The sequence below is a fragment of the Bombus huntii genome, chromosome 14 (genome assembly GCF_024542735.1).
Source record: "Bombus huntii isolate Logan2020A chromosome 14, iyBomHunt1.1, whole genome shotgun sequence".
Classification (NCBI taxonomy): domain Eukaryota; kingdom Metazoa; phylum Arthropoda; class Insecta; order Hymenoptera; family Apidae; genus Bombus; species Bombus huntii.
Window position 1 is genome coordinate 6,183,916 of NC_066251.1, and position 27,962 is coordinate 6,211,877.

Sequence of the window (27,962 nt, forward strand, 5' to 3'; positions counted from 1 at the left end):
CGACCAACGGTTCTCCCTTTATTTTCCTACCCCAATGTCATAGTATTCTGACTAGATCCCCTGGCCCCTCTATTCTCTGCGATTACAAACTCAGCTCCTCCATTCAAAACCCCCGGCGTTCTATTTCTTTTTTCAGAGTTTTCTATCCTGCCTACTGCTCCTGGCAATTCAGCAATAGATTTAATTTCAATCGAGTGACGAGGAAAACGTACCAACGTCGAATGAACTGGTAATAATATTTCAATCCATATTCGTAACTGATTTCATCCCCAAAAACCCATTTTCAACCCTCGATTACCGGAACAAGATGAAAGGTATGGTAGTTTATTTGAAATAATGAACTTTCAAAGAGAATCATTGACGGCTGTAATAAGTGCAGTAATTTCTTTCCTATTTACTTCACAAGCATTGTTTTTAAACTTTCCATATATAAAAGAAATAATTGCTGAATGTATTAAAAGCCTCAGGTATTTAACTTAAGATAATACTATTATTATACGTCCATATTATCCTATTTTATATTTATTATATTTTTTTATTATACAGAGAATTACTCACAAAATTATGGCACTCTTCCAGGAATATCACTCGAAAGTCGCCGACACAAAATTACGCATGAATATCGAGAATTCTAGATATCAAACAAAATAGAAACAAGAACGCAGAAAAATCCTCTCATAGCCTTGCTTTGCGTGAGTGCATTTTAAAGGAGGTCGCTCTACCATGATATAATGTATTTTCGCTGCAGCAGTCGTTGCGGCGTCGTTGCTGTATAAGGGAACAGCTTGGTGCTTTTACGCAATAAGTAGACACACGAACGTGTTGTTTCTTGGCGAGATAATACGTGTGTTGTTGGTTGCAAGAAAAAATTTCTACGATTAAAAACATCAACATGGTCACGTAGAAAAATGGTCCGGTGGCCAAGGTAGCCAAGACCTTGAAGACTAAAGCTGACTAGTTTGCTTCAAAGAAACCATCTGTCTTGAATGTAATGGTTCACGTCATATCTCAACGATGCTCTATCTTGCGCAACATCCTTCATTTCAAACCTACAAAGTTACATCGAGTAAATTCTAACATCTTCTCCTCCTCCTTATTTCATTTTCATCGCTGACTTATTTGGAAATCGTATCAACAGGTTTTGATAAGGATCCAGAATTTATTAACCGTATGAAAAATCCAGTGATTTCATGCGAGAAACTTTCATTTTTATTATCATACGCATCGTTACGCTATAAAGATGTGGCTGATGAAACATCGTGTTTATTGAAATTAATAACGAGGCAATTGAAAGTGTGTCGCGACTTTGTTTCGACGTGAAAGGAGGGAACGATTGTCTGCTTCTTGTCGTGTCGTGCTGATCCATGAATAGAGGCTTTCCCATGGAGAAAATCTATTATTTTCATAAGTACGCCCTCTCAGAACGCGCGAAGAAACGGATTACGTAATGTATTTTCATTTTACGTAACGACCATTACAAAACTGTAAGCAATGAGTCATCTTCCAGTCAAAGTCAGAGATCAGTCTGATCTAGTTTCTCCTGTCGGGTATGTATCGCAAAGGAGCAAAGTACGATCTCTTGTAAATCTAAACTCTAGTAATTTTCATCAGTACTTACGTAAAATGTCTTATAATTTAATTTACAGGTTTATGTCCTTGTTTTGTCTTTTCTATTGTTTCTATGAATCCTTATTGTTGAAATCCTTTCTTTGGTATCTCTGTACTCCTTTATCATTCCTGCAACTCCTTTTCAAGTATTCTTACTATTTCTTTATTACTGGAATTACTGTTTTTATATCTTGCATTTTTGTATTGCTGAAACTCCTTTTCCTTGATCGTTAATATTTTATTTCTTATTCGCATTACTTATTATGATATTCCACTGGTATTTCATTATTATTCCATACTGCTTTTTTTGTTACTACAATTTCTCATTTCCTGCAACGGTTCTCTTGTTACTAAAAAAATCCTCCTAGCAATTTCTCCCATCGAAGTCTTCTACGATTCTTTCCTCTTTGGCTCATTATGCAAATTTTAAGCTTCAATTTCGTCGTGGTGGAATACATATGTATCAAGAAGGCATCGCCAAACACTGTACTCGGAAAGAGTTGCGAATCAGAACAGAGCTTCCAGAAATGTCCACAGTCCTCAAATGATCGTCATTTATAAATATTGAGAAAGCAACTACTATTGATCACAACAAAGAAGCTCCATTTCTTTACATGGTACGCTATTTTCTTATTCTTAATAGAATAGCAAATGTTCAGACAATTTTAATGATCTTCAGTACAGAGTAATTCAAAGTGTACAATAAGGAACCGAAATCTCAATTAGAACTGTATAAAGTGTAATTTAGCCTTGATTCAATCGCTATTCAAAAACATTGAAGAATATGTTGCGAATCGACCCTGAGTGTCATGATATCAATCGGTGCCGCCACATAATGCTTTAATTTAGGACCATGCTATACAGTAGAAGCTTTTGCACCTAGCATTCGTGCTCATTACATCACTCTAGGCGTGAAATTCAATAATTAAGTCAATGCTTCTTTCATCAGGTGAAAACACAGGATATCTCCTAATCTATTCGTATTGTATCATTAGTCGGGAATACAATAGTAATGAATAGAAAACATTTAATGTTATTGGACAAGGTGAACGATCATCAATATTGCAAACTAATTACTTTGACAATTGTCATGTGTGAAAATAAGCTGGAAAAATGGATTCCTCTGATATTCGTAGAAGTATCGTAGCATTCGGAAAAGGAAACTTCGGAGGATATATTATTATTCAAATTCTATTCATAATATAAACTTCTAGGAAGTCTTCAGTGAAGGCTGTAATGATAGTCATCAGCAGTATTTTTTCCATAGATGTATTAAAATGAATTTTTAAATTCGTAAACGTAAAATCTAAAAAATTGTAAATAATCAGTAAAGAAGTCATAGCTGTCGACTCTGTCGATAATAGACAATACAGTAGAGTAAACTCTTCCAATCGAATAATTTTAGTCCACTTCATAGAAGGAATTTAGTCATTAGATGTTTCAGTGTCATAACGTATGCTTAAAGGATTAGGACATGACCGAGGTCCAAACGTTCGAGGCCGCAAAACGAGAGTAGGTCATTGGCAAAATGACTCGCCAGTTCAAGATACCAAGATCAACGAATTAAATGGTCAGCGGTTAAATAAAGGATCTAATAGCATGGACAATTTCTTTAGGAAAGTATTAATGAATAAAATAAAATAAAATAATATATTGACGATGGCAAAATTTATAAGAAATTGATTCATTATTTATCTCGTGGCTATATCTTCTACACATTCAAAGGTGAAGAAACAATATTAGACGAAATGAGAACTCTGTCAATAAATGATTTCTAAGATAGGGTTCCCAAAGTTTTATCCTCGATCAAAGTCATGGCTACAACACAAGTATTTTACATCGCTTTTCCACATGGGTAGGTATTTATAAAATAAATTGATCTTAATCCTTGAAAAGTTGTGTTGTGAAAATTATAATTTGATTACTCCATCAAATTCAATTATAAATAATTAGATAGAATTTAAACAATTTATACAGTGTTTTAACTGTATGAAAACGCTTGTTAGAACAATCTTACACTGTTTTGAAAAATGCATGTAATAAAAAGATCATCGGTATTTGTTTAAATAGGATTCTCTATTCTTTTTATACACCAATCAATTCGTTTTTTCTATTTTTTATTTTCTTTAGTGATTCTTTATAAGGATAAACACATATAAATATTATTTTCAATCGTTTAATTATGTTTATATTTAAAAGTTATATAATTTGTATCATTATTAAATATACACAGTTCTATGAAATAACAAACATGTACAGCGTAAATCTGTATTTATTGTTTATCGAATGAAAAGTTCTCAGCTGATTCGACGAAAATGAAATCTATACAAACGATACCACGTGGAGAATTTATTTTTACGTTGTTGGTTATTTTATACCTAACCTCATTCAATCCCAATCAACAGTACGGTACAATCTTCCGAACAAGAGTTTAGGTTAGAACTGATCAAATCGTTATTACGTTTTAGAATTTATTCGTAGTTACTACACATCTGCTACACGTCGTAGGTTATTCTATATCAACGAAACATTAAAATGTTCCGAACTGGATTGAGAACTGTACGTATTGCTCTAGGAACAAGAGCCTTTGCAAATGCACCGGCTCAAGAACAATCGATTTCAACTGCTTTCAAAGTTCAAGATCCAAAAGATTTCAACGATCGCGTTAAAAACTCCAAAGTGCCTGTGATCGTTGATTTTTTCGCAACGTATGTAAAAATTGGACTGTCATAATGATTTTAATGATAAATTTATCATAATGAATTTAATTTGATTTATAGATGGTGCAATCCATGTCGTATGCTCACTCCTCGTATAGAATCGGTAATCGCAGAGAAACAAGGAAAAGTTTTACTGGCAAAGGTTGATATCGACGAGAATAGCGATCTTGCCTTAGATTACGAGGTTATTTCTTATTTTTATAAATTTGTTGCCTATCTTGAAATAATGAAAATAATAGAAATTTTATATATGTAGGTTGGCTCTGTTCCAGTCTTGATCGCAATGAAGGATGGAAAAGTTTTAGACAGAATTGTTGGTCTCCAGGATGTAGATAAACTTAAACAATTTGTAGATAAGTATTCAGAATAATGTAATCTAGTTTAACTGTAATTTTGTTGGAGTAACCTTATGGTTACTAAAGTACTTGTATAATATTGTATGGTAATAAGTGTATAATACAGTATAACTTTTTATTTATATATATCTCCAGAATAAACCAATTGTAAGCTTCTCATATATATATGTGAAATAAATTGTTTTTAATATAATAAACAGATAAAATTTAATTGTTTAATTATTTACAAAAATTTGATATATCTATTTCGCGAATAAAAAAACAAATAGTTGGGATAATGTATAAAAAAAATGTAAAATAAATTTCAAAATGTAAAATAAATTTCACTAAAAGTATGAACTAGTTGATAGGTTTTAAGTATAACTTCAGATTATTTAGGTTTCGGTAGGTAAAGCTTGTAGAAGTTTTCTTGCCCTTTGATAAGCAACAGATTCTACCTCGTCTTTATTTCGTTCATTTTCTACTTTCCTTACAACATCCAAGCCTTTCCTTAAAAGTAGTTCTCGAGCCATTCCTTTACATCCTTCAAAATATTCTAAAACTATTGGAAAAATGTCATCTGGAATATAAGCTTCATCTAGCAAATTGTCAATTAACCAAATTTGTCTTATCTTTTCAAACTTCCATTCACTTCGTGCATATTTCCACTATAAATGAAGTTATTATAGGTAGAATTAAAAATTGTTTCATTTTGAATATTACCATTTTAAAAAATAACATCATAAAAGAAACCTTTGAAACATAATTAAGTCCTTTCGTCATTGCTTCAATTCTACTGGCCATCCTGTTTTTATCCTTTCTTTGCTCAGCTTTTTGTTTTTTTAATTGTCTTTTAGAAGGCTGTCTTGGAGTTTTTGAGTTATTTTTATAAATTTCTTCTGTACCATTTAAACCATTTGTTGTATCTATACTATTGACAAAACAATTTTCATATATATAATTTAATATAAAAAATAATTAAAATCTAAATATGAATATATAGTAATTTTTACTTTGCTTTCTTGTTTGGTGATGATTCTTCATCGCTCTTCGTGTCTTCTACATCCTGATTCTCTTTTATCTCAGTATAGACATTCTCCTCTTTGTCATCTTTAATTATATTTTCATCAATGTTATCATTAATGTTGTTTCTTCTTTTTTTATTTTGTCTTTTACGTTTCATGTTCCGCTTATTCACGTTTTCCACTTGATTAGTATCACATGCAAAGGTATCAACATTGTTATCTATTTTATCTGTAATTTCTGTAAATGATAAATTCAAAATCTATAAACTCGCGTTATACAGAATCTTGAATAAAATTCATGTCACAATTATGTATATAGGAACATGAATAAAATTTATTAAATATCCACCTCCCGATTTATAGTTTTTTTTCATTCGTTTTCCCGATTTTGAACTTATAACCTTAAATTTTGACGTATTTTCCAATCCCATCGTATAAATCACTTCAGTGTTCTATGCATGAATATAATTCTGAATCTATAAAGTTGCAACATTTAAAGTACTGATAATATTTTTGTAGCTGATACTAAATAAAAATTAAGCAACAAATATACGAAAATAACTGTTTCTACAGTTAGTTATCGTTGAACATGTGTATGGACTATGGACACGTCTGTTCATAGCATTAAACAATATTGAACGATAAAAGGACATCGAAAGTACAAATGTCTATAAATATCTAAGTGATATTTATTATTTACAAAATAAAACGTAAAGAAAGAGAAATAATACCAAATATAATATATATATATAATATTTGGTAAAATTAATACGTGAATTTCCAAATTAGACGTTGAGCAATTCTTATTTGTAAGAATGATGCATTTAAAATTAATAAAAAATGTTTTACATCTTAAAAGTAGCAAATCATTCTTAGAGAACAGGTATATTTGAATACATGATACTCTCTTTTCTTGTATTAAATCTTTAAATTATTCGTATTAAAAAAGAGGTTAGGTTCTTTAAGTATTTTGAAACTATGATAAAAAGTGACATATTGTTTTAGGCAATCTTTTCTTCAAATGTGTTCCACCTTACAATATAGTATCAATTCAAAGAAAACAGATGAAGATGACGATGATTATGACAAGCCTTATAAATACTCAACATCTAAAGCAGCAACATATCCTGCCAGACATACAATTGACGGTAGAAGTCGACCAAATTATGAAGGTCTAATTATAGGCTTAAGCCTAACTGCCTTTTTCATATACTTTGGTATCTTGAGGGAAGAAAATGATATTGATGAAGCTATGATCAAAAATATTGACCCAGTAATTGTTGAACAAATATATGGAAAACAAAAGGAAAAGTATAAAACATGAAATTGAATAATCTAATGGAATCTAATTTAGTTAACAATGTTTATTTTAGAATTAAGTAAGATATATACACATGTATGTTCTTTGTTAAATAAAGCTATAAATAAGAATCTATAATGGATAGAGTAATTCACCCCATATTATATTGTTTATTATCTTATTCCATTCTATGGGTGGATGACGATTAATTGTGTCTGGTATACATTTGTCCCATGTATAATGCCATGATGCTACTACCATTGTCATTATTAATATTATTGGACCTTCTGTTCTATTTGAATATACTTTAATATTAACAATACCTAGAACATACAAATCGTGTAATTTGTAAGTAATCCAATAAATTGACAGCATTTGCAATTAATTGACAATTGATTAAAAGTATTTCACTTACTGCATGTGCTATAAGAATGAAATAACCACTTAAAAAATGTATATACAGGCATAACTTGAAGATAAAACTTCATTCTTGTCAACAAACCTCCAAAGCTGATTAGTGCTAATCTGAGCTGTAAAATGAACTTATAAATTTTTCAACCATAATCATAATCACAGTTTAATTATTTATAAGGTACCATGGTAAAAACTACATAATAAACCCAAGTTGTTGGCATGAGGAACAGTAGAATAGTAAACAATAGAGTTCCTACAAACAGTTGATCAGGTTGATATTGGCAAGAATCAATTCTTTCTCTCAATGGATTCTTCTTTTTACCCAAAAATAGTCGAAACAAAGCAGTAATACCCTTTAATTGAATATTGAAAAGCCTGATAAAAAATTGAATTATTATTCAGTTTGCATTTTTGCAGTTTCTATAACTTATATATTTAATAACTTATATATTTAGTACCTTGCAGCATATACATAGATACAATAAGCATGAAAACTGACAAGTGCTAGAAGATCAGCTGCTATTGCTATTTGAAATGTAATACCAAGCTTTCCAAATAATACCAGTACTTCGAATGTAAAATCCATTACAGGTTTCATAAATATTAAGAATGTCCACCACATATGTATGTGGTATAGAAAAAATTTCCCAAGCATATTGTTTAAGGCATGATTTAATTTTAAACCAGCGGGTACACCCATTAGCCAGTTAATTAAATCCTTCAAAAATGTGACAGCCTTCTGTAAAATATTCATACGTTAAAATATTACCATTAATTTAATATTATTTTCAATGTATATTTTAAAATTACCTCTGCATTATCCAAAAGTATCTGAGATGGAGATATGTACTCAAAGTAATGCAATAATAACTGTAATATTGAAATTCCCAATAACATATCTATTATTAATGCAAAAACATAATTACCAGTTTTCAAATTAAATTTTTTGTTCTTTATTACAGTGATTAACATCCATTTGACATTCTCCAACCATCCATTAACATGCAAACCAAGAAAAGAATATTTTAAAACTGGTAATAACTTGTTGGTTATTTTAGCAAGAAAAAGGACTGGATAAAAGTATAAGAACATATGATACACAAGTAGTGTTTCTTTTACATAAGTACATTTTCCTTTCTTCTGTATTTCTCCCTCAATTTGCTTGTTTTGTATGATTTTCATTAACTCATAAAAGTGGTCTCCAGATACTGCTTTTTGAGCAAATAATTCTGTTTCTCTAAATGCTGATTGATCATATACTATAATGGCTGTATGACAGTGTAGAGTAGAAATTTTTTTATTGTTCACAATAATACCTTTCAGACTGTAGTCATAAATATCACACTTAGAGTAAAATGTAGAATTCAAGCATATATTAATCCAGTCTAAATATTTTTTATCTACATATCCTCTTTTGTGTTCGCTGCCAGAATAATATCCAATTATACTGGCACATTTCATTGTTTCTAAATTATCTACCTTACATACACCAATGACATAAAATTTTTTTACTCCTGTATTATCATCATACACTATTTTACCAAACATGTATCCAGGATTTTCCTTGTAAAGCCTGTTTGGTAAAAAAATTAATAAACTTTTCATTGTAATTTTTCCTGTAATTTTTCATTAGTATAAAATACAATCACATAATGAAAACATTGTATTTATATATTGCTCCTTATCTGGACATAAATTCTCGTAAAAAGCATTAAACATCATAGAACACTTCTAATTTTTCAAAGCTCTATTTTCACTTTTCAAATATATTTATTTATAATATATACATATATTTAATATCAGTTAATCTTCCATAATACTTATTGCTTTCGATAGATACGAGAGAATATCGCAAACAACCCCTTCAATTTTAGTTGAAACAAACTATATGAATATTAAATCTTGTTCGTGCATTGATATGTTGACAAGCGCTCAGCTGTTTCCGGTTTGCAAAAATACAGATGGCTCGATCGAAATCCGTGAAACCCCGGCTAATTAGTTTTAATTAAATAAACAATAGTTGGACTGACAGTACTGGAGTAAACAACGAGTGTGTGATGAGGCTTTAGCGCACGATATTCTCCTCCCTTTAATTTCCTTTTGGTTTAACGGATAATGTTGAAAGAAGAAGTTGAAACAAGCACGCCGAGAAATGGTGATAACTCGCACACGACTATACCGGATTCAAAAAGTAACGACGTGGCCAAAGAGTCGCATCAGAAGGTCGTGATAAAAGAGAGACTAACCAGCAAGATGTTCTCATACGCTAGAAAAATTATTCATTTTTTCCTTGCAATTATCTTGACCTTAGCTGCACTCCATAGTTCGTAAGTTTTAGGTTATAACGATTTTCTAGTTAAAAATTCATTAACTTTAGTGTGATACTGTTATCTCACTTTAAACATGGTTTTATATTTTGGTACTGTGCAATAGATACTTCGTAACTTGAAAGTATGGTATCAATACTGTACGAATACAGTAGCAACAAGTCATGCTTGTTTTTATCTGATAGTATTATATGTGTTATTATTGTATATGTTGTATTATATGGCGATTATTTTCATTGCAGTGCTCCGAAGGTATCAAAGCCTCCATTAGCTAAACCATTTTTTAATCAAAGTTCAATTGTCTTAGATTTTTATAAAGGACATTTAAGCGCTATGATAGAGAGGGTGACAGAAGCAGATTTTAGTTTTGTTATGTATTATGCTCCATGGGATGCAGAAAGCCAAGCTGTGCGTCAAGAATTTGAAATAGTTGCTCAATATTATCATTCACAGGTATCAAATATGTGTATATAATTAATTATTTTATAATCATACAATAATAAGACTAAGATATTTTTGTGATCCCCAGATATTTTTTGCTGCTATTAATTGCTGGCATCCAAGCTCAGAATGTAGAGCTCAGTATAACAAAGTACAAATCTACCCAGTACTGATGCTTTATCCTTCAAGGGATTCTGGTATAGAATACAGAGGTATACGTACATGGTCATATATGATAAAATTTCTTAATACAGTTATGAATCCAATTGTTAGGATAACACATAAAGAACAATTAACAGATTTACGTGTGAATTATAATGTAAGTATAAATAAATAATTTACATGTTGGATCTTAGTGTACATAGTTATTTATAAAACAGTGAGTTATTTGTTACTGTAATTGCAGGCTGTGGTAGTAGGTTATTTTAATTTTACTCGGTTAGATAAAACTCCTGGCTACAAAGAATTTTATAAAGCTGCTATAAGAACATTGGAAGAGGACCCTAATAGAGAATTGGCTTTTGCTGTTGTGACTAGTGCTTTATCTAGTGAAACGGAATATAATATCTACAAATTTCCATCTGCAAATTTATTTATGTGGAGCAAGTCTCTAGTAAGTACATGAAAAAAGTTTTTATATTTGGGCAGTGGTAAATACATTGGATACATAAAGTAGAAACATTTGCATATATAACACGATTAAATGAGTTTGAGAATTCAAATGTATAGAGGTATCCAGAAGACTCTGAATGGACTTCCGAAAACATATTAAATTGGATTAGCAGTTCTATTCATCAACCAGTTCTATGGTTGCAACCTCCTGGAGTAAAAGCATTAACATTAGCACCATATTTAAAGAAAGGGCCTGTACTTTTTCTTTTCACACCTCGTAATCCTTTGCATCCTGAAAATTACAATTTCAATCTAGTATGTAGCATTGTAAACCTAATTGCGGTATTCAAAGGATATCTAATAAGAATTACATTAATCTTTTAGATCAGAGAGATTGGACTCCAGTACTATAATTGTGCAGATAATGTCTTACCTAAGGAGATAATTCAGCGTCTCAGTTTCAAGCGTCGCAATGCTATTGCGAGGCATTCGGAGCGAAATACATTTTGTGCAAAACTTTTGAAGGAAACCAAAAATCAAACAAACGATTTCACTACCAGCATCTCGATTCAAAAATGGATTAACGATAGTTGCTGTGTCAATGTTGTAATGAACAAATGTTCTTTATGTAAAAAGAACATATTAAATAATGCAAAAAGAGAAATGCCTGTCTGTAAACTTCATACTAATAAATTTTATCCCGTCTGTAAAGGTGCAGATATTTTCAAAGTTCCAGCTGTACATAATCCACAGCAGACATATGAAATCTGTTGTAACGAAGATCCTACTACAATAAAATACGAAGACAACCTTAAATCCAGGAGGTATGAAAGGAATTGTTTCTGTACTTCCTTTATTAGTTAATATTTTTATTTTGTTATTAAAAAATACAGAACATCGGCGTCTTCTGCAAATGAAGAGGATGTACGATCTGCAGACGTAGTAAAACAAGCATATTTAAAATCTGAATGTAAAAGATGGATAACAGGAAACAGATATCATCAACCTGTATTTCCACGAGATAATCTTGAACATCCGAATATAAATTTAACAAAGTCAGTGTGTAAAATTAACAAAACCTTGACATTAATAGCGATCGATAGTTTACATTATTTTTACTTCGCGGAAGGCCTGGGCATAGACCTTTTAAGTAGGAAGGATAAGACCGCTGTTGTGATATTAGATGTTGCTGTAAGTATTTGAATGTATTTTTATATTTTCACATATATTTAATTCGTAATTTTCTTTTTTAGCATGAGAGTCAATATGTCATGCAGGAGGATTTTAGTCGATATACACTTATACAATTTATAAATAATTATACCCAAGGCTTTTTACAACGCACATTACGTTCTAATAATTCAAGACGTTTTGTGCAAAAATTTAAGACTAAAGTTAGTTGCAAAACAAAGGACGTAAAAAGTGTGTGCGTACCAGAATTGACAACTGAAACTTTCTTAGATACTATTTTAGATCCAACAAAGGTAAATTGGGAAGAGTAATGAACATATTATAATGTTATAAGATAATGCCATAAAGAAAATATTAAATTTAATGATCTTTTTTAGGATGTGGTCGTAATGTACCACTCTCCTTATTGTGCATTTTGTAGCGCAATATTTTATGTGTACTTAACAGTAGCTCATTATTTACGCGAAATGGATCATCTTTTATTTGTAAAAGTAGATGGTGATAATAATGATTTACCATGGGAATATAATATGAATCGATTCCCATCTATTCTTTTTTTCCCTGCCGAAAGGTAATTATAATGGATCATTCGTGATTGTATTCTATAACAGTTCTCTAGTCTTCTTCGTTACAGAAAAGAGGATAGCACGGTGTATCCGTTTTCTCTGTCAGTTACAATACCGAATCTTGTGAATTTTATCTTAGCGAATTTGGATGGGGATTCGCATGTTGAAGCGCTTGTAAATATTTGTCAGTCTGGAGCCGGTATAGTTCCAGATGTGTGCATCGCTCGAACTCGTTGGCTGTGTCTAGATATTATTCAACAACTGCTTCGAGATTATCGAAAATTAATAAGACATATTACTCTATTAGGGAGATTAAGTGCTAGAAATAAAAGAAAAGTCATTTTACTGAAGTTGGCACACATTAAAGATATACACTTAATATTAGGTTCCACTATCGATCTCAGAGAAGATCAACACAAAGTAAAGCTTATCAGACAAAAATATAGGAGATATTATAAAAATATTAGGTCACTTGAGTTAGATAGCAAAGTAAATAGTACTCAAGTGGAAGAGTTACATCAGGAACAAAATGTTCTTGAATGGAGAATGATTAAAAGTGAATTGTGATATCGATTTACAGATAGATATATTGCAATGAATGTTATTTTACTTAAGTCCTTTTATGAATTTGTACTAAATGTACAGTATATACCTCACAAATCATTTTATGTTATGAATGTAAAATATGTCCAACTGAATTATATATGTCGCGCGCAAATGAGTATCACAACTTATTTAAATATCTTTGCATTGTTTTTATGGATTTGTTTTAGAAAAATATTTCTTTATTACTTTGAAACAAAACATTCCCTACTGAATGTTGCAAAAAATTGTGTATACAATTTCTTTCATACACTTGTAAAAAATGTATATTCATAATTTGTTATTTAAACTTTTATAACAATTTTGCAAGGAAAGATATTTGTAACTGTCGTCCAAATGAAGATAGTAAGACATTGATAAGACTATTTTTTCCAGTACATTATAATTCTATACAGGGAGTGTACGTACATTAGAATTAGTCACCTTTGATTAATATTCATGACGTTTAATGTTAGAACAGAGAAATAAAACATACTATGCGGATTGCAACAAACATTGCGGATGTGCAATAGTAAGAAAATGACATATGCAGTAAACTATAACTTTCAAAATTTATGTTTAAAAATGTAATATGTTTAGGCAAAATTAAGTAAGCTCTAGCTCTCTAATGTGGGATATCAATTTAATTCTTCATCTGGTATTGTGTGATTTGTGCATACATTTCTTAAAAATGTGTGTAACTTGTACATTTGTGTAAATATTGTTATACATTATAAGAATAAATACTATATGTTGGTATATATAATGATATTACGATAAATTAATATATTATTTATTTATAAATAGATAAAACAAAGAGTAGGCAAATTAATTATAATTACATAATTATTGCAACGAGTGATTAAAATATTAATTCATATCGTCTTGCAAATATCGTGATCGTCTGAAAAGGTAAACAAATTTTTGTATATTTTAATCGTACAAAATTTAACAATAACACGATGAATTTATACGAAAATTAAAAATTGATGTTTATCGTACCACAACCTTATATGTACGAAGATCGGATTAAAAATGTGATAAAATAGCGTGGGCCGAAAGTGGTCGATGGGTCGCGTAATCTTGCGTTAGTCATTCTCCCCGTTTGCCTGATTTATTTATGGGTTGGGCTACTTATTCGATGTAATGAAATTCCTAGTAAAATGACGCGTGATAAGAAACTCGTTTCTTCTATCGATTTAATTGCTGATCTCTGATCAGTATATGGCATTGAGTTAAAGAATCGTTATTTTGATCATTATCACGATCTTACGAGAATAAAATAATCTTAATAATCTTATTGTATTTAAGCATTTATACAATTCTATTAGTAATAACGTATACATTTTGTATAAGATATAAATTTTCCAATCCTTCATGTGTAGGTACATAGGATAGATCGACATTTAATTTAATAAATGTATTTCAATCATTTCGCTGAATACGTACCATAGATACGCATCTGTCTTGATTTTCCATATCCTAAATTCATAATTCACGATATGAAAGTACAGTTATGTTTTACAAGGTGCATAGACACGCGAAAGAAGTACCTGTTACGCGAATAAGATAAACGTCGTAACCTAAAAATTAGAACATGCATTTCTTTCTCAGTTGCCAAGACGAAAAGGCTTGAAAAATTTATAAAGGAGTGACAAGACTATCGAATCGTATAATTCAAATAACAAACTTTTGAACTCGAATTATACATTCGGAAGTATTAACTATGTTTCTTACTATTCGTAAGATCCATTAATTACTTAATAAACGATACATAAAAAAGATGACGCGGTGGAGAAAGACAGAAGAAGCCTGGAGATGGCGTAGTATTTGATCGGTCGAGTCCGATGATTCCAGTGAAACTCAGTAACTTCAAAGATGGAAGTAATCGTCAGCGCCTCCCAGTGAGCAGGATCATAAAAAGGAAGTCGGAGAAACATTCTGTTTCTTCGTGGTCTCCTCTCTATGTGGTAGCATAACTGTATGACCGTGTGTACTGTGCCGCTGACAATGAGCCGCGGCGGTGACTGTGATAAGTGATCGTGTACCCTTCCTCGTCGCTAAACGCGTAGTGGCAGTGGAGAAAGATAGTACGTCGGCCAAGGAAAGAGTCTACCTCTTGATGACTCGCGCTTTACGCAAGGCGCAACGTAGCCGGAGCTCACAATTATGTTCGATGTACCGCCCAAGTTCTACGAGCTGTGTCGCCTTTGTTTATCGTCGGACGGTGTCAAATTGTCCATATTCGAAGAGGAAGGCGCCCAGCGGAACTTCGCCGATAAGATACTGACGTGCCTCTCGATTACGGTGAGTTTCGTCAAGAGTTTTCACCGGGTCCTCGTGCCGAGACGAAGATAAATCAGACGCGACCATCTGTGGTTCTCGCACTCGTCATCGTGTCTCCCTCTCTCTTACGCGCGCTCCTATCGCTCTTACCTCGTCTCGATCACGCCTGCTCTCTCTCCACCGTCGTCTTCTATCTCTATTCACCTTACTATCTCAAGGGTGCGTGTGTGTGTGTGCGCGTGCCACGGGAGAAAGTTTGGCAAGAGATGTGTCCGCGAGATAAGCCGACTCACGGGGGATTTAAAATGGCAGTGATAAGCTCTGTGCTCCTCGCTTCTGCGGAACTCACGGAGAGGGGAGCAGCTCCTTATTTAGACGGCCTGTTATCAGGTTTCACACGCGGATTCCACGAGTCGCTGTCACATTTCACTCTATCCTATATTTCTCCTTTATCTTCGTTATTCGTGATTCGCACTCGTATATATGAACACTCTCTTCTTCTGGAGAAAAGTTCTGCTTCCGTTCAACCTACTTAGAAAAAAATCGCCCGTTTTTATATTTATATTCCTCTTTGACATTTATCTTAAATTTTTGCCTGAAATTAGGACACATTCTGCGATTCTGTATTTTCGATTCTGTATTTTACGCACTTATATTAAACAAAATTACTTCCATTGTTTTTATATTGAAAGTTGTGTTTATATGATTAAGATTAAGGAGATTTGATTTAAGATGTAGTAATTATTAGCATTGCATTCCATACTGGCTTTAATGTGTAACTGTTACTTGATCTTCTATAGGGAATATTATAGGAATGAATTAGAGTTATTCTAATAAGATTATTATCACAAGTACTGAGTATGTATTGGTTGATCAGAAAAGCAATGATGTAATTGCACTTTATTCAGGTAAAAGATGGAGATTCTTTGCCACCAATCATTTGTCACCGGTGCGTGTACAAGTTGGATGTACTGCACAACTTCCGTGAAGTGTCACACAAATCTGATGTCATACTCAAACAGTACCTGGATTATGCCAAGCAGTTATCATCACACGATGATCAGGTAGTCAACAAATATTTTTGTTAAATACCATGGATAGAGGAATATTGGAACATAGGGACATGGGTCATTAAATGATATGAATCATATTATTTTCTGGTTAAAAGAGTAAGACTTAATTTAACACAGTAGCATCAGTGAGCAGTCATTCCATTCTAAGTAATGATGCAACTGGAAATGTGCAATATGTGATTGTAGATAAGGATGTGCCTTAGCACATGTATGTTCCATATATTGTAAACACACATTTAACACATACAACCTGCTGTTTATTTGCTTCTCTGCCCTGATATATCAGTAATTATGTAAGACACTTCAAGGTTTCCTTTAATGCAGTCTACTTTAACCTTATCAATTTGATAATAATTGCAGAACAGAAAAATATATGTGCGTAACTAATTATTTTCTTATAAATGTATTGTAATTAAGTATAATTAAGTACAAAGTGCAAATGTTAAAATAGTATTTCTAATTTGTTCTGATAGATGAGAATTTATGCAGAAATCAATAAAATATTTGCTTACTAGAATTTTAATAAAAGTGATGCATTGGATGAAATGAATGTGATAATTTAAGATTAAATTGTTATTTTTCTGTTCTCTTTTGTATGTAGTTTTAAGTATTTCATATGTTTTAGTTAAATAAACCTGTAGTGTAAATAGTAATTTGCTTTTTTTCAGAAGAAATCTTTCTCCACTGCCAAAGTAGCAGGCTTAAGTCCTCTACAGTCATTTCTCCAATTGAACAAAACATTGTTCAATGAGGAGCCTAACTCTCCGGCCAGCATTAATCAAAACGTTATACCTCAGACTCAAACACATCATTTGGAGTTGTGCACCAATGACATGCCTGAGCATGATAACATTAAGTGTGAACCAGAAGATGATACGTGTTCAAATAGTTCTGATCCAGACAGATTAGAAATAGAAGATCGAGATGAGCAGGATACTGAGGGGGAAGAAAATGGTTATGATATGACCATTAACAAAAGAATGAAAGTAGAAACAAATTATGAAGAATCAAAAACGAGTACCCCTAATCGCAGTCCAGTAAATAGAATGGATACACCAGAAAGTAATTGTTCAGATACAAATATTGATCAAGAAACAACAAAGTTGTGGCAAGCATTAGCAAAGTGAGTACAGAATTTAAAATTTGGTAGTAGGGTAGTTTATGTCATACAATATTGATAAGACTATAAAGCTAAATTGTAGTGTATAAATGTAGTTTCCTTTTATATGTTCTTGTTTATTTAATAAAACTATATGTATACAGTCTCAAAGTTCAAACATAGATTTTTATTGACAGATTATATTATCTTTTGTTAAGACTATCCAAATATAATCCTGTGTGCTTAATACATATTTACCTTAGGATTATCAATGTAACTACTGTTTGTAACAGGTTGTTCCTCTAGAGATAAGAGTTCCTTTAAAGATAAAACTTAATTAATTACAGATTTCATATTGCACCTGAAATCTTATTATTACATTATTAGACGTTTTTAGAATTGAAAGAATGTATTCTTTGTTTTTACTTCTCATATAGCAACAGGAGTTTAGAGATTACTAGGACGAATGGTGACAAACTAAATAATGGATTTACTGGTGAAGCAACTAATTTACTGCGTTCCTTGATCAACAACAGACAAATCGGTATTACTGCCGTTGATTCGGACAGAATATCTCCGCAAATTAGGTTTTACAGAGACACCCAAGGGACAACGATCGAACGTACTGTACCCGACTGTTCTGTACTCGGCAATCGTACTAATGTTTCGTGTATAGAAAATAAGGTTTGTACACTTCAAGATATGATATTTTAACTCAATAATATAAATCTTTGTTACTGTATTTGAATCGTGGGTATTTTAAAGTGTCATTGGGAATTTTTCTCAATTTACCTTTAGGATTTTCCAAATATACGTATTTACGAACTATATATTGCGATCGGGAATTAATAAAGTATACGATGTTATTATAGAAGCAGTAAAAGATTACTGTTTTTCCGAAATTATACCTTAAAGAACAGAAAATTATACCTTAAGAAAATCCAGAGATTTATGGAAACACGGAAAATCTTTATTTTCTTTTATGTTCATACTTTTTTGACCCTGATCTTCGTGCAAATAAAGGTTCTTCCATGTGAAGTCCTTGCAGTTTGTTCAATGCAAATATCAGAAAAGAACTGCAGGTATAGAAAAGAGGACAGGTCAGGTGACCCTTGGGTGTCAAGGGGGATCCCTTTAGGATTATTCAGGTCCCATCTGCTCGCAGGTAAGAAACGTGGTAGGCCTTGTAGATAATAGATAACTGAGAAGCCCTTTGTGATAGGCCATAAGCGCTAAGTCCACCATGTCAACTCACTGTTAACAGATGTTCAGATAAGTTGGATTTCTATAGATTTTTAAACGCGTTTTGTTCCGCATGAGAAATTCTTCAATTTATTCTATAATAAGAAACAGGATTGTAATACTATTTTCCGTTCTATTGCCTTTTTATCTTGATAACGGGTACCTGCAAGAAATTACTTTTACCCTCGGAAGGTTACGTATATTCAGGAAATTTCGAGTTATAAATTTTCTCTGCGTTTCGATTTATCACGATTATGAACTAATGTTGCAATAATTACCGAATGGTTTTAAATGTAACAATAATAAATATCCAATGGTTTTCTAAAATATCTGTTAATCTATAGGGTACATCCGTGGACAGTAATCCGTCGAGCCCTGCCAGTATCGGTCGGAAGGAGACCAAGTGTCGTAGAAAACAAAGTTATCCTAGTAAAGCTCCAATGAGTCCAGACGTCGTTAATTATCAACACGAATCTAATGAAGAGCAAGCACAAGACTTTACAGCGTGGTCAAATAAAATGAAGGGAAAGGTACGACCGGAATGATGACGAAATATATTATGGTAGAACGAAATGTTACATTCGTTTTTCTTTTTTCTTTAGGTGGAGGACCAAAAACAACAATTCGATCAACACAGTGGTAATATGGCGAAAAAGGTAGATATGTCCTGTACAAATTGCGGCACCATGACCACAACCATTTGGAGAAGGAATATGAAGGGGGAAATGGTTTGTAACGCTTGTGGACTCTATTATAAACTGCATGGAGTAAATCGTCCAGTTACCATGAGAAGGGACACGATACATACACGCAGACGCAGACCCAAAGGCGAGAAACCGACAAGGCATAGAAGTAGGCATTAGATACACTTGATAATTTAATAGGTTTTGTCAATATATTCTTTTTTTTTATATATATATATCCCTTTTTTTTTTATCCAGAAAAAGGTGACTCAATTTTGGCATCACAATCAGAGCAAATGGATGCGGAAAGTGCGGACATGTTGGCAGCTCTTCGGCGACAAATTCAACCCCATTTAATGATGGCTGCATTAACGCCACCACGTATACCTGGTGCCCATCCACCAGCCCCTACCGCTCAACTTAATTATTCTCTTCCCTTACCTAGTTATATGATGCATGTAAGTATCATAAAACAATTCGATGATCGTTAATTTATAGGCTAATAGGTTTAAACTTTTTAATATCTATATATCATAATAGCATGTAAAGGCAGAAGGGCGAGAACAATGTCATTTATCCACGGAGGTAGAAGAAACTGAAGCAGGAGATGAAGAGAATGTCTCGGACGTACCATTGAATTTGGTTGCGACGTCGTTATCCGAAGAAGCACACTGAAAACACTTCGACCAGCTTCAGAACGACTTCGCTATAGGTATATATATACATACATATATATACATATATATATATATATACATATATATACATACATGTATATGCATACATATATATATGTATATTATATTATATATATACATACATATATATATATAACAAAGAATCTCTAGACAGAATAGTCTGTCCGGTGATACACAGGGTGTAAAAGACGAGATTGTTCTCCTTCTCCTTTCTGTCACTGATTCTCGTCCATGATTCTCTTTTTTGGACTCTCCTTTTCTCTCTTTTCCTCTTTTCCACGGTCTCGAGAAATTTGAAGTGGTAGAATATTGGGATGTGTATTTATCCCTTGAGCTACCAAGCCCGTGGTGCAGAGCGCACGAAGGAACGATGATATTAAATACGCAGTATTAATTACGTGGTTATTCAAAATATGTACATATATATACACGATATATACGAATACGAAGAATATTTTTATACAAAATTTTCTACGCTTGCAGCTATAGAGAGCGACGGGCGATCGTTGTACATACACGCGCAAATTGTTCTTTCGGTGTCGCACGTATTTTACGCGTTAAAAAGGAATGGTGGTCGTTGTCTGTTTTCTTAGTGACGTAAGAAATTCAGTCACCAGTGAAAGTTTTTAGAACGGTGCTAGATTACTGTTCGAGAAGGCTTAGAAATAAAGAAGAAGAAGCAAAAAAATGAAGATTTGTCACTAAAAGATTAGTGAACAAAATTTAACCGTTTTGTTCCACGGGCTTTTAGCTGTCAGTGATGTTACAATCATAATTGTCTCGTTGTTTTGCGTAATATTCAAACTAAAAAACGAACGTCCCTCAACTGAACTCAACTAGTAATCAAAATCTATTTTTAATTGGATTTAATAACGAGCGAAGTCTTATTAATCCAAACTGAAGAAATGGAAGGAAATCAATGGAACAGAAAAACAGAAAAAAAAATGTGGCAAATATTTACTAAAGAAACAAATATTCGATACATATTTTATAACTTGAGCTTTGCCACATTACAGTTTTGCCAGTATCATTTTTAAAGATTATATTCTAGTGGCCTTTCAACGATTCATCTCTTTTCTCTTCCCCTTTTTAGCTCTTATTGCAGTAAATGCAGATAATTTAATTACAGATACAATCTTAATTTAGATGATGTAGATACTTTTTTACATGAGCACGAGACTGCCGGTGTAAACACATTTAAATACTCTTTCTACCATTTACGTATTTTTCCCCCTCCCTTCTTCTCTACGTATTGAAAAAGCTTGTCGACTGTTCATGCAGTCGCCGATGATTTGTACTTAATAGACAAGGCAGCACACCACCATATAAGCTAAGACTCCGAAAGCAATAAAAACGCGATGGTACGTAGAATAGATTGTCGTCATACAATACTCGTTTGCGTGCTCTCTCGACGGCATACATAAATTTCAGGAACTAATACTTAGATAACATTCATTTATATGCCAGACGTTAAAAATAACAAATTTTATTGCTCCACAATTGCTGTAGGTATGTTTCACATATTCCTCAGTCTCCCTTTAAATTTCTTCCTTAACTCTGTTTAATTTTATTTTCATATTGTAAAAAAGCCAAGAAAACAATGGATATTTTGATGTAGATAAACAAAATTGTTCGTTTTTCTAAGGGTTATCACTGATCTATATTTTCCAGAATGTACAGATCACACATTAATAAACAGGTATTAAGCAACCCTAAATACCACTTAATACGATGGCCAGTGCATCTACTCATGTATCGTTATATCTAACATTGTATACCTAAACAACTTTGCCAAAAATAGATTTAGTCTATGTAACATAGAGTATAGTTAAGGGCATATGATAAAAATTAACGTTTTATCTTTCTCTTTTACAACCTCATACACAGCATTTACATATTTCTCCTTTATTTTTCTCCCTCTTCTTATAGCTCTTCTTATCAGTGATACCTCTTGGCATACACTGCTTTACAGAGCTTTTAAATTCACTTACAGTGATTAGTGGAGCAACTTAGTTTTAGTCGTTATCAAAGGAGCCTTATGGATACACTCGTATAAATATATATATACAGACACAAATGATACAGGCATATTACACATACACTCATACAAGTTTTACATACATAGATACAGTGTTCTATGTTATTATACGAGTATGAATGATACCACAAATCAATGCTATTGCTTTCCTTTTTTAAACTTTTAAATCTTTAAGCTTTTAACTTGTACTAAGATTATGAAAATAAATAATACATTCGTATTTTATTTCGTATTTTTTAGAATTTTCAATCAAATCTCCGAACGATTACGGTTTAATGCATAACAAAAGCTAATTTATATACTCTATATTTTTAATGTATATAATATTGTTTTATACATATTTTTTAAATATGAATGGCATTGAAGATGTGGTATCTTTACATTGATAACACGAGTATTGGAGGAAGAGGCATAAACTATGATGAGGTTTCACAATAGTTGCGATCCAAATAACAGATTGCTAAACTTTTCTCTTGTACGTCGAAATGATCCTTCCATTTAGTACGTATTCGATACACTTCCTGTTTTATAAGCAGGTTGAGAGGTAACATATCTTTTAAATAAGTCTTAACAAGTGTATATTCTACGTATTTTATTTACTTTTATTGTAAAACGAATTTGTAAATATCCTTCAAAATTTCAGTGTCTTTTTTACAGACATCAGTTGTATGAACTGTAAATTTCGTATAGGTAAAACACTTTTCTATTTTTAAGCGGTATATACTACTTATTTAAAAGATACGTGATACACATTTAGGCTTAAACATCTTACTAAGGGACGAAAGTAATCAGTTACTAAAGTACGTAGGGCCTTGACTTCTCTTGGTCAAGCTATAGATCGCCAGTCTTTTTTAAATTCTGTTGATAGAACATTTTAGAATACCATTTTTTTAAGTGTACCATACGCGAAGAGAATGAACTTATTTATGAAATAACATTGATAGAAAGAAGTGAAAGCAATGGACAGTTATTTTGTTAGGCATTTTTTTTCTCTCAGTTATAAATATTTGGCTCGACGTAGCTTGTTAAATAACAAAAAAAGCATAACTATTATTATCCTTATATTTTTTTTAATTACTATTATTATTATTATTATTATTATTATTATTATTATTATTATTATTATTATTACCATTGTAGATGCGTAAGTAGAATTAGATTTGAGCTCTCTACTAATTCTGAAACTAGAGGATATTTTTTATAATTATTAGAATCGAGAAATCGAGTATTGCTATTATATATATATATATATATAAATACATTAATATTATTGATATATCGATTTCATTAAACGTTAAGGACATTACGATCCTTTTTAAATAAGGTTTAGTTGCAGGACCGCCACTCGTCACGACTCGTTTCTTTTCTTTTTTTTTTTTTTTTTTTTTTAACAATAATGAACGAAATAAAAAAATAGCTGAGGCTTCTTATAGAATTTTTTTTTATGTATCAGTATTCTACGCGTTTGACTTTAGCTGTTAAGAGTTTTAACCAACACTACTTAAAGGAATCCCCGATGGCGAGATTTGTCTTACTTAATTATTAAATTATTTAGTTATTTTCCCTCTTGAGTCCTTCCCGTGTCCTTTTACTCCTATTTTCCCCCCATCCTTTTCCTTCGTCCTTGTTTTGTACGTCTATTTTTACATAAGTGACCCTCCCCTGAATAATTATTTAAACTATAATTTATTGTATTCACCGTTTTTTGCACCGACGTTAACGTAAGACATTTTCTTTTTTTTTTTTTTTTTTTTTGGCAACGACTGGCTTAATTTATTGTTTCTACATTGTACTTTATACGAGTTTCGCTCTCTCTTTTTTCTTCTTCCTTCCTTTCTTTCTTTCTCTTTTCTTTCCTTTGCATTCTTTCTTTTATCTTTTGTAAAATGAGAAACAGAACAATTACACGCGTTAGCTAGTAATGATCAGGCACTGCGCGTGTGGTCATTCCCACCTTTTCTGCGAGACACACTCGGTTTTATGCGGTACGAGATGCGGACGGTCAATGCTTTAGGTGCCTTCACCTGGAGATTTCGTTGAATACAGATGCTCACGTGCACGTTACTAACGCGTTAAAAACGCCACTTATTGTAATGATTTCTACTCTCGATCCATCCGCTTCTCTCCTCACCCTCGCGAAACACGTGTGCCTCTACGAACTATTGATATTTCTTCAAATTCGAGTCGCTTATTAACGGGTACGAGAAAAAAGAAAAAAAAAAAAAACGAAAAAAGGAAGAAAGGAAGAGAAAAATAGTCAATGACCGTCTGATTATATACGGTATGCGTATGTAATTAATTACCGAAATGGTGAGCTGGAGTGAGATCAAAGCGATGGATCGAGAGTAGGCGAGATCACTGCGAGGTGCTTCGTCACCACGTGCACATCTTTGTTGTTAATCTTCGATGATCATAGGAAGCGGTTCTTTTAGAAAAAAAGTCGCGGCTACGGAGCATCTCGTGTCCACGATGAACAAATGTATACGAAAGTCTCGAGGATAAGAAACAAAAATGATATGAGACAAAGAAATGCATAATTGTACATGACAAATAGAGAGAGAGAGAGAGAGAGTGTGAGAGAGAGAGAGAGAAGGGGTTTTCGCGGAAAGATGGAAAATGTAAAATAAATAAGGGGTGAATCGTCGATACCTCTCTGCGGCTTGCGTTGAAAAATAATTAATTATTAACTCGCAGCACTGTTCCGTCCGTCTGCGCGACCGTGAATCTTTTGATTTCACCGAGATTTCCTTGGTCGAAGTCCTAAGTCACACATAAATACACGTATTACACACACACGTACACGTACACACACGTGTGTATATATATATATATACACACGTTACACGCGTAGAGGCGCGCATTAAACATACACAATTTACATTAATGCATAAGAGAAACTTACGTACACACGATAAGTATATAAACGGTGAAGAGAAGAAGCGATAATAGAGGCGTAAATCGTAAAACATTGTGAAAAAGGTTTAAAAAAAAAAAAAAAAAAAAGAATAAGAATACACACTGTAAGAAACTGGAAGCGCTAAGACCCCTTCCCCAGTTCTTACACCGAGTATTAAATCTGTACTAATCGACTGAGTATTATTTTTATATCGAGCGTAATAATATTAATAAACGGATATAAATTAAAACGTGAGACAGAGAATGATGGGTTAAACCGTACGTGAAGCCGAGAGAGAACTATTGTAAAGGCAGCGGATGAGAGATGCGTTCTCTTTTTCTTCTTTCCTTTTCCGAATTTCGATTTAGCGTTGAAAGTGTATGACATGTGGACGCGACAAGCGAAATTAAGAAGGCGAAGGAAAAGAGGAAAAGGAGAAGGCATGCGACTGATGATTGTGAATGTCCTGATTACAATATTTTGTATACAACCACAATGCGAACTGAGCGGAGAAAGAAACAATTACGAACGAGAGAAATGACAAAGAAATGGAGGGAGAGAGATAATTAATTAACGACGGAAGATTGTAAAGCAAGATCTGATGAACCAGCGTCTTTTTTTTTTCGTAAGAGCGTTGCGGAGCTTTGATCGGCCAGAAACTAACTTATAACAAAAGGAGAAAAGGAAAACTCGATATGTAATATCGTATTGTACGTTTATTACATATGCGACGTAGCAATAGATAAATGACGATAAAAAGAAATATGAAAAGAGAAAATGAATTAATTTTGTATTCACGGTTATCTATGATAATAAGTTAGTTCGGGCTAAGGCCAGCAGCTGTTGAGATTATTCATGGTTGTGTGTATCATTATAAGTATTTTGAATTGTTGAATAGTAATTAGTGTAAGCGGTGGCTTGAACGGGGCGACGTCCCACGCCCACGGAATGCACGAAGAGACGTCGCGTCGTCCAAGTTCGGTCTCAAGTATTTCAACAATTGTCAGATATACATTTTTTCCCTCCGTCATCCAAGATATTTGAAAGTTTCGCCCCGTACAGATCGATTTTACTGACATTACTTCGCCTGTGTTTTATATAATATACATATACATATATGTTATATATATATATATATTTTTTAATAATCTTAATTGTAACAAGTCGTGTATCCCACGTATGGAATCGTTGGACCCTTTTTTTTAATTTATAATTATCGCGAAGCACATCTATTACACATGACAAGTGATAACATAATAATCTTCGATTAACTTACGGGTCTAATTTTTCAACCCTCATCTCTTTCATTATACGCTCTCTATGTAATGTCTCTGTCTGATTTCAAAATCATCTCATTTCCATTTCTCTTGCAATCAGAATCTCTTCTTCGAATCTCCTTTTTTTTCTTTCTCTCTTTTTTCCTCGTTTGTATTTTGTAATAATAAGATACCTGTTAAACATTTCTAAGCTATTTATTGAATCGAATATCGCTATGTGGTTTGTTAGAAATTCTTTCGACGACCTTTATCCTGCACGTATTACTTCCTTTTATTTCGAGACCACGCTTCGCGTACATACTCGTGGCTCTGCCAATGGTTCACGAATCTTCAGAGGAAAAGGAAGATAGAAAAGTAAAAAAAGAATAGAGCGAGAATTGCGATCACTCGACGTCTCTTATTTTTGCGCCTACCGCCTAGCTAAGTCAAAGAAGTATTGTGAGTACTGTGTTTGTTGTTAACACGTTTGCCCTTCGGTTCTTTTTCTCAAATTCTCTTTTCACTCCATCTTTTTTAAAATATGTTAAAAATTAACGTTTTGTTTTTTGCCTACATTTCCTTAATTAAACGAAAGATCGTCTCGTAATATGCAAACGTGTCGATGCAACAGACACAGGAGATCGGCGGGTAAAGGACCAAAATGTACAACAATTGCGTTTGCCCTTTCTTACGGTTGGTATGATTCGTTTTCGTAAACGTGCAAAATGGAGATCGAAGCTGTAATTGTATCGGTGGATTTTTAAACCATGTTGACAGATTATTTTGTGGGGCATCTTATTGCAAGGGCATTGTTGTGATACCACAGATGCAGCTTCATTGAAACTTAAATAAAAATAATGCGTTAACGATTTGTTGCGATCAATGTTTACCACCATTGACCGCGTGTGTCTGATATTGTACGTGGAATTTAATTTTTTTATATAAAAACCTGTTTAGAAATGAAACATAAAAGACGAGTCGATATTTCCTTCACCGAAGTTATCTATGTCATTCTACGTTAGTTCCCATGATATTTTCTTATGTAGAGCAACGTTGTTCCATTAAAACCTTTGTGTACTTTCTTTTGCTTTCGATAAAACAAGAGCAAATTCAAACGTTTTCATTTATTTTTCGATAAAAATTGCTGCCCGTTTAAATTTGAAATTGGCCGGAAGTGAGCAACGTAAGTCATTTCACTCCTATGTAGTATTAAAAAGAATATGAAAATACACTTTAAATTTTCATAAATTATATGCAGGAATAAAAGAAAATTATTGGAATACTTAATTTATATGAAATATTGGAGCATATTTAATAAAAGAAATAGTTCTTATAGATAATTTTCACTTCCATCAAAAACAATTGTTTGTGCTTTTTTTTAAATTTTTACTGCAACTCATTTCAATAAAGAAATCATAATCTTTTTGCCAAAATATCCTTGTTTTATCAGTAAATTAATAAAATCTATTTATTTTACGAATGAAAGAAAAATATGTGCATTTCGTACAAAAAAGAATTTGACGCGCGTAGTGCGATATTTTATTTACGTCATTTCCGACCATATTGCGCG

At 32.5% G+C, this 27,962-nt stretch overlaps 6 protein-coding genes and 1 long non-coding RNA gene across 12 annotated transcripts; 4 read left to right on the forward strand and 3 right to left on the reverse strand.

Moving 5' to 3' along the window:
* Positions 1 to 3,441: 3,441 nt before the first annotated feature.
* On the forward strand, positions 3,442 to 4,906 carry LOC126873225 (thioredoxin, mitochondrial-like). Of its 2 annotated transcripts, none has more exons than XM_050633896.1 (4): positions 3,442 to 3,463; positions 4,184 to 4,316; positions 4,389 to 4,512; positions 4,585 to 4,906. In XM_050633896.1, exons 1-4 carry the CDS (start codon positions 3,460 to 3,462, stop codon positions 4,696 to 4,698), a joined length of 375 nt encoding a protein of 124 aa, XP_050489853.1. In that variant the 5' UTR covers positions 3,442 to 3,459; the 3' UTR covers positions 4,699 to 4,906. The 2 variants fall into 2 exon arrangements, with proteins under 2 accessions (XP_050489853.1, XP_050489854.1); XM_050633897.1 differs by lacking the exon at positions 3,442 to 3,463 and adding an exon at positions 3,934 to 4,043 and having other exon boundaries at positions 4,117 to 4,316.
* LOC126873223 (uncharacterized protein C7orf50 homolog) lies at positions 4,781 to 6,186 on the reverse strand. Of its 2 annotated transcripts, none has more exons than XM_050633891.1 (4): positions 6,038 to 6,186; positions 5,677 to 5,917; positions 5,417 to 5,594; positions 4,781 to 5,331 (listed from the first exon to the last, which is right to left on the reverse strand). In XM_050633891.1, exons 1-4 carry the CDS (start codon positions 6,117 to 6,119, stop codon positions 5,059 to 5,061), a joined length of 774 nt encoding a protein of 257 aa, XP_050489848.1. In that variant the 5' UTR covers positions 6,120 to 6,186; the 3' UTR covers positions 4,781 to 5,058. The 2 variants fall into 2 exon arrangements, with proteins under 2 accessions (XP_050489848.1, XP_050489847.1); XM_050633890.1 differs by having other exon boundaries at positions 5,677 to 5,926; positions 6,038 to 6,129.
* Positions 6,124 to 7,126, forward strand: LOC126873227 (uncharacterized). Its single transcript, XM_050633900.1, has 2 exons — positions 6,124 to 6,571; positions 6,694 to 7,126. The coding sequence occupies exons 1-2, from the start codon at positions 6,504 to 6,506 to the stop codon at positions 7,010 to 7,012; spliced, it is 387 nt and encodes a 128-aa protein (XP_050489857.1). The 5' UTR covers positions 6,124 to 6,503; the 3' UTR covers positions 7,013 to 7,126.
* LOC126873217 (phosphatidylinositol N-acetylglucosaminyltransferase subunit Q) lies at positions 7,035 to 9,015 on the reverse strand. Of its 2 annotated transcripts, XM_050633867.1 has the most exons (6): positions 8,719 to 9,015; positions 8,213 to 8,646; positions 7,861 to 8,141; positions 7,585 to 7,777; positions 7,404 to 7,518; positions 7,035 to 7,311 (listed from the first exon to the last, which is right to left on the reverse strand). In XM_050633867.1, exons 1-6 carry the CDS (start codon positions 9,005 to 9,007, stop codon positions 7,121 to 7,123), a joined length of 1,503 nt encoding a protein of 500 aa, XP_050489824.1. In that variant the 5' UTR covers positions 9,008 to 9,015; the 3' UTR covers positions 7,035 to 7,120. The 2 variants fall into 2 exon arrangements, with proteins under 2 accessions (XP_050489824.1, XP_050489823.1); XM_050633866.1 differs by having other exon boundaries at positions 8,213 to 9,015.
* A 502-nt stretch (positions 9,016 to 9,517) lies between these two features.
* On the forward strand, positions 9,518 to 13,902 carry LOC126873215 (thioredoxin domain-containing protein 11). Its single transcript, XM_050633863.1, has 10 exons — positions 9,518 to 9,729; positions 9,972 to 10,182; positions 10,259 to 10,489; positions 10,577 to 10,783; positions 10,900 to 11,097; positions 11,167 to 11,606; positions 11,676 to 11,973; positions 12,036 to 12,266; positions 12,351 to 12,544; positions 12,593 to 13,902. The coding sequence occupies exons 1-10, from the start codon at positions 9,518 to 9,520 to the stop codon at positions 13,104 to 13,106; spliced, it is 2,736 nt and encodes a 911-aa protein (XP_050489820.1). The 3' UTR covers positions 13,107 to 13,902.
* Positions 13,899 to 14,718, reverse strand: LOC126873229 (uncharacterized). Of its 2 annotated transcripts, none has more exons than XR_007692344.1 (3): positions 14,571 to 14,718; positions 14,130 to 14,276; positions 13,899 to 14,025 (listed from the first exon to the last, which is right to left on the reverse strand). It is a non-coding gene; the product is annotated as an uncharacterized LOC126873229 (long non-coding RNA). The 2 variants fall into 2 exon arrangements; XR_007692343.1 differs by having other exon boundaries at positions 14,124 to 14,276.
* A 569-nt stretch (positions 14,719 to 15,287) lies between these two features.
* LOC126873216 (transcription factor stalky-like) lies at positions 15,288 to 25,252 on the forward strand. 2 transcript variants are annotated; one of them, XM_050633864.1, is made up of 8 exons: positions 15,288 to 15,428; positions 16,316 to 16,471; positions 17,149 to 17,603; positions 18,017 to 18,263; positions 19,166 to 19,351; positions 19,424 to 19,673; positions 19,763 to 19,962; positions 20,045 to 25,252. In XM_050633864.1, exons 1-8 carry the CDS (start codon positions 15,291 to 15,293, stop codon positions 20,177 to 20,179), a joined length of 1,767 nt encoding a protein of 588 aa, XP_050489821.1. In that variant the 5' UTR covers positions 15,288 to 15,290; the 3' UTR covers positions 20,180 to 25,252. The 2 variants fall into 2 exon arrangements, with proteins under 2 accessions (XP_050489821.1, XP_050489822.1); XM_050633865.1 differs by having other exon boundaries at positions 17,152 to 17,603.
* Positions 25,253 to 27,962: the final 2,710 nt, after the last annotated feature.